We start from the raw sequence: 6,413 nt of genomic DNA, 5'->3' as shown, positions 1-6,413 counted from the left end.
TTTAAATATAAAAATGATGATCTAAATATTGGATTTATTTGAAGAGAGAGAGAGAGAGGGAGCTACTTGGTTCAAGTGGACTGGGTCGAGGAGCAAAACAATTAATAGCAGGAGAGTAGAGCCTTGGTTGAGTGGAGAACGAGTGGATAGACTTGAGGGGCAACTGGCAATGTCTATTGCGAGACTGGAGACATATAAGTTGAGTATAGCCTGTACACTAAGCACAATAGACAATAGAAGTTGGGGGCATGTGCGTCAGAGGGCGAGCACCTAGCAACACCTTGAGCACCACGTACACGGAGTGAGCGCCTATGAGTGATCACGCCTGGATGATACCCACTGTGTGCGGAGTGAGCGCCCATGCATATGCGCCCTGGCACTATGAACCTGGCACAGGTCTCTTCCAAACCTCCCTCGAGCTTCGTTTGTTTTCTCTCTCGAACCTTCCTAGAGCCTGGTGACAAAGAAATAGTATAGAGGAGTATAGCCTTGGTCGAGTGGAGAATGAGTGGATAGACTTGAGGAGCAACTGGCAATGTCCTTGCGAGATTGGAGATGTACACGTTGAGTACAACAGACAGTAGAAGTTGCGGGCCTGTGCGACAAAGGACGAGCACCCAACAACACCGAGACTTGAGGGTCGCGGCTGTAGACAACAGATACTAGAGCGACGTGTGTGGAAGGGCGAGCACCCAACACCCACGCCCGGGTGATGCCCACGCATGTGTGCGGAGTGGCGTGTGTGTCTTGGCATTGCGAACCTGCCTCGAGCCTTCTCTCCCGAGCCTTGGTGATAGTGTGCCAAATGTGCATAATAGAATAGATAGGCTACACAACACGAATAGTTTCAGTGGCTTGGCGCACACCCCCCAACTTTCTCCGTTTTTGTGTGGTCGTCGATAGTGTCGATACGATCTGCTCGGCTATGGCGGAGGCAAGCAAGGGGACGGCAGCATCGGGAGAGTCCGACAGGCCAGGTTTCAGCAACGAAAACAACAGCAACAACGGCAGGCAGCAGGCATCGTCGGCAGGCGGCTTCGACTGCAACATTTGCCTAGAGCTCGCGCAGGACCCCGTGGTAACCCTCTGCGGACACCTCTTCTGCTGGCCCTGCCTCTACCGCTGGCTCCGTGGCCATTCCACTTGTCACGAATGCCCCGTCTGCAAGGCTCTCGTTGAGGAAGACAAAGTGGTCCCCCTTTACGGCAGAGGCAACCCTGGCGCCTCTGATCCCCGCAGGAAACCCTCCCCACCCGTTGCTGCCGACATCCCCCACCGCCCGCCGGGCCAGCGGCCTCAGACAGCACGCCACGCGTCTGATCATCATCACTTCAATCAGCATCAGCAACAATCCCCTGGTTTCAATTTCATGGCCGCCCCTGGGGGCGCCCCCATGGCTGCCGCCCGCTTCGGCAACTTCACCTTCTCTGCGGGATTTGGTCTGTTTCCCTCCCTCTTTGGTTTTCAGATGCATGGGTTTCCTGACGGTGCAGGATTTGGTCCAGGGTACCCTTTTGGATTCCCCATGGGTTTCCATGGTGGTGCACGACCGTATGCTCCCCCACCTGTCCATGACCAGCAAGAGACCAAGCTCTCCAGGTTACTCATGTGCCTTGGTTTTCTTGTTGTCCTGTACATTTTGTTCTTTTAAGTGGTTTTTTTTCTACCAGGAAACATACCTTTTTATTTCTGGAATAAGGGTTAAAAAAGCAGGTTTTGATACCATCATCAAGTTGATATTCTTATGATTTATCAATCACATTCATTGTTGTGTACAAATATAACCTTGGGATTGCACGATAAGGATGTATCTCCTTCGTATGGCTGTATATTGACTGTCCATTTGGGACTGCATTTATGCATTGTACACAATTTCTTAAATAATCAAATTAAGCTTGTTTTGGACTCCACGACATGCCGTGCACAGTAGAGGCTTTGCTGCATCACTAGATATTGCCATAATGTTTTCTTGAATCATGACCAAGCATTTCTACTTGGCCAAATCCCCCTTTCCATCCTTGTTTTTTTGTTTTTGTGAAGTAGAACATGTGTCGTAGAATCTACAAAGTTTGCACATCCTCAGTTTTATGGGTCAAAGGGATTCATGCTTGGATCAAAATGGGGGGCATTTCTTCACAATGAGCTAGGTGTTTGTCTAACAATTTTATTTTCTTTGTATAGTATCTAAGTGTCCCTCTTGTTTTGATATTGTAGGTTAGGGTTACATAGGTACAAGCTTAAGCTATGGTGGATCAAAGAGATCCATGGTGTGTGTGTGATGAGAGAGAGAGAGAGAGAGAGAGAGAGAGAGAGAGAGAGAGAGAGAGAGTCTCGCATGGCTCAATGATGATTTCATTGATTGATGTGATATAAAGCTTCACCAAGTACAATGTTTTTATAGCCTTAGAGGCTCATTTGAATGACATCATTGCTTATGTCAGATAGGTATAATATCTAGATATTATCAGAACTCTCCCACACACATACAAGAACAATAACCCTTTTAGGGACTGTTCACACACACACACACACACAAAACATGGGATCATACATACGAGAGGACACACACATGAGACTCCGAATCCCAACAAATCCCCCTTTGAAGCGAAGATGGAGATGCTTGAGAAGACCTTTAATAGCCATGGTGATTTGGGCTGTAAATTGCAACTCATGATACAAAAGACCATAGTGTGCCAACACTTGAAACTCTCCTGTCAAGCCCAGGCTTGTAATAGGGTTAACATGTCTAGCCCCGAGTTAGGTAACCAGGGACTAGGTGTTAGACATCTAAACGGGGAGGTTAGAAGTGTTTTTAGAGGCATGTGCTATTTATGATTGCTGGTTTATAAGAGGCTTATAAGTTATATAAGTGAATTTTGGAGTCATTTTAGAGAGAGTTTCTAAGACTTGGGCTCAACTCCTCCGTGCGTAGAACTGGATGCTAGTGCACGTGGGCTTTGGAGCCATGTCTCTGATGCTTCTCGCCTCCATGTTTGGGGGTGAGCTTGATTGGCTCTCTGGTTGGGCGGTGAGCTAGATGCTGATGTTTGTGCTCCTTTGTTTGCTTAATGGCAGGTCTTATATTGGAATCTGAGCTAGACTTGTTGGTACGAAGCTTGACGAACTTCGAAAGGAGGAGAGGAGAAAATCCATCGCCAAGGTTTTCTAATTTAGGCCAAGGGGTTTCTTTTTAGTCTTCCAAGGTCTGAGGTGGTATGGGACACCAAGGACAGAGGACGAGAAGAAGCGTGGAATGAAAGGAGAAGGTGGTCGAGTTCTTCCTCCAGAATGAACTTAGTTACTGAAACTTTTGAAGCCTCAGAAGTTCTACAAGAAGATGGACGAAGAAGTCGTCACCAATTGGACCCATGAGATGGTTGCTACGTTGGCGATAGCACATGGTTTAGATATTTTCCAGCTCCATTTGATACGTGCCACCTTGTTGTGGTGGGAAGACCACCTTTGGCACCACTTCGTCTCTTGTTGGGATGATTGTCACAAGGTAGGAAGGAGTTTGTTCGCATGGATTATTAGCATGATTTGAAGCGGCAGAAAGAGTGTTTTTTACACAGAAACAGGGCAAAATGATATCCTACTATCTTGCTTGGTTTTTGAAGCGTCCGCTCATGCGCGTGAGGATCGTTCGATGGCTAGAGCAAGTTGAGCACTTTATGGATGGTTTGAAACCATCCATACTCGCAGATGCGCATGTACTTTTTCTTTGGATCTTTTGAACGCAATACATATGGCTACTACCCTGGAGACGTGGGAGAGTTCCAAGTTTGGGACACAATCATAAGAGTAGTGTCAAGCCCCGAGGCTAATGCACCCTACGATTAAATAGCAAAAAAACAGACATTGGCATCTAGCCCACCGCCCAACCATAGAGCCATTAAGGCTTACCCTCGAGCACCGAGGGATAGTAGCATAAGAGACATGGCTCCACATGCAAAGTCCTTGGGGTCCCATACCATCAATACACACCCATTGGATGTAAGCACGGAGTAGTCTCAAGGTCTCGAGTCTAGGTTGGAGAAGCTCTCCCTCAAACAAACTTATAAAGTCACTTATATAGGCCTCCTATAAACTGGGTTCCAAATATAGCACGTCTTGTAAAAGCTGCTAACCCCTACTTAAGATGCCTTTAGACTATGCACTGACTTGCAAGTAGTCTTAACCTCACACCATCCTTTCCATTTGATCAAGTACTTCAAATAGATGGTATGCTGATACCATCTAGTGTTTTGATCCAGAACCAACTCAGGCTCCATAGGGATATACTTAGTCATGTCCTTTAGGGTTGGAATCTCCTCCACTGACACAAACTCATCATCTTCACCCAGACGTTCTTTCAAGTGACTTATGTGAAACACAGGGTGAATCTTGATTCCATGAGGTGGTGCTAGTTGATAAGCCACATCACTTATCTTCTTTGTGAACCACAACATCGAGAAGATACGTAACTATTTGATCCTCCTAGCTCTTTTCACATGATGGAACCTTTGCCCGAACACTGGACATATGAAAGAAGGCATGAGAACATGGACCATAAGGTTTGCTTTTGGAAAAGCACTAGTTGTGGTCAAAAAGTTGACAAAAGCAAAAAAGTCAAACTAAGTTGACCGTGAGCCAGGAACACCACTGGCAAGAGGAGACTGAGCCAGACCAAAATGCTAAAAGTCGCTTTTTCAAAAAGCAGCCCTAGGGCCAAAAAGCAGTCCCTAAAGCTAGAAAAGCAAAACTAAAGAACTTTGACAAAAAGATGAGCAATATTTTATTATTGTAACATGCAACAGAATTATACATAGATGAAGGATCCCGTCACACAAAGTCTCACACCACCTTCTTTATCCTGAGTTTTGCGAGTCTTTAGCAATCCACTTTATCACTTCAAACTCTAAGAGAGAGAGAGAGAGAGAGAGAGAGAGAGAGAGAGATGGACACCTTATTGGGTCCCAAATTACCGAGTGAAGGGCCCCCTTCTATTGCTAGGAGTATTTGCTTTATTATCTTTGAAGAGAATGAATGTAAGACTGACTTTGGACTGTAAAACAAGACCTTTGAAAGACCAAGAGTCGGGCTGAAGTGGACCCGGCTGTAGAAGCACCAATGATGACTGATCTCAATGCCAATGCACTCTTCCAATGGAATGTAGGAAGGCTGCAAACTAAGGCTGAGAGAGGGGCTGCTTCGGGACTGTTCTAGGCTGAGTTTATGCACTATGAATGAATGAACAATGCTGCGTTTCCTTCACTGAGATGGGTGTAGCAGACGATGTGATGTGTGAATGCTGAAAACTGCACAAGGGCTGAAAACGCAAGGGCTGATGGGCCTCTTTCCTTGGACTGAATTCGGGCTGTGTTTTGATGATGAATGCTCTATATGATCTAGCGATGATGCTCCAATATGTTGTGGACTGAATCGCTTATGTGATGAAGATGAGATGGAATAGAAAGGGCTAGGCGATGCTATTTATATGCACAAGTGGTTGGTCGGCTGGCTGTAAAGTTGGCCAAGTGTAGTATTTTATGCTACACGACTTGCTAAATATGATAAATGCTGGAAATAATGCTAATAACGCTAAAATAATGTGGAAAAAATGCTAGAAAGTATGGAATAATTTTGAATGGTATTCTAATGCTTCTGCAATGATGTAAATGCATGTGGGATGAATGCTATGTAAATGCAGAAGGCTTTCTAATGCAAACCCTAAGGTTTCTACTGACTCTACATGCATGAATGATTCTCTCCAAGTGAATTAAGGGACTTGACTGACTGACTGACACTTTAAGGCTGGGGATTGACCCATGTACCTCGTGTCTGACATCTCTTGGACCGAGGATTACAATGGGATCACGACGTACGACAATTCAAATCTTGAAGGGTTCTACTGCTATACAATGAAGCACTGATGATGAGCCATCTTGTCACCATGCACTACAGTGCAGAGTGCATGTGACATTCCCTTCTGCTTAGCTTGGCGGCAGGTTCATGGCTTTCAAGTAGTCCGCCAATAACTGGAGGTACTCTTAAAAGAATTCCTCGTCTAGCCAAACGGCTTCGTGGGTACCTCGATCTCGCAACTTCGTGTAGAACTGACGGAGTCTTCGACCAGAACCATGCTTCCGACGTTGATGAAGGATTTGCCCAGGCTCAATGATTTCTGATTCATCTACCACGTATGGCTGCTGTTCATCTGAAACATCAAACACTTATATGGATGGAAAACATCGTGCATCATCCAACTCTTAGACGACTTCAATTTCATAGAGACATCACTTAACTTTTTAACTATAGGAAAGGGTCCAAAACTACGGAAAGAAAGCTTGGGACAACGTTTGCCCACATGTTTCAATATGTGTTTCATTATTCGCAAATAAACCCAATCCCCTTGCTTGAAGTGGATATCTCGT

At 45.5% G+C, this 6,413-nt stretch overlaps 1 protein-coding gene across 1 annotated transcript; it reads left to right on the top strand.

The window, feature by feature from the left end:
• The first annotated feature begins 737 nt into the window (after window positions 1–737).
• Window positions 738–4,911, top strand: LOC147625841 (E3 ubiquitin-protein ligase RMA3-like). Its single transcript, XM_086817418.1, has one exon. It carries the CDS (start codon window positions 926–928, stop codon window positions 1,649–1,651), a length of 726 nt encoding a protein of 241 aa, XP_086673544.1. The 5' UTR covers window positions 738–925; the 3' UTR covers window positions 1,652–4,911.
• The last annotated feature ends 1,502 nt before the right edge of the window (window positions 4,912–6,413 follow it).

This window comes from Cibotium barometz, chromosome 23 (assembly GCF_041138505.1).
Source record: "Cibotium barometz isolate CiBa-2024 chromosome 23, ASM4113850v1, whole genome shotgun sequence".
Lineage (NCBI taxonomy): Eukaryota > Viridiplantae > Streptophyta > Polypodiopsida > Cyatheales > Cibotiaceae > Cibotium > Cibotium barometz.
Note: the sequence above shows the minus strand (reverse complement) of the source record. Positions and strands in the feature narration are given on the sequence as shown.

What these genes read in the sequence shown, in the direction of transcription:
- LOC147625841 (XM_086817418.1), top strand. Translation starts at nt 926, where the DNA reads ATGGCGGAGGCAAGCAAGGGGACGGCAGCATCGGGAGAGTCCGACAGG.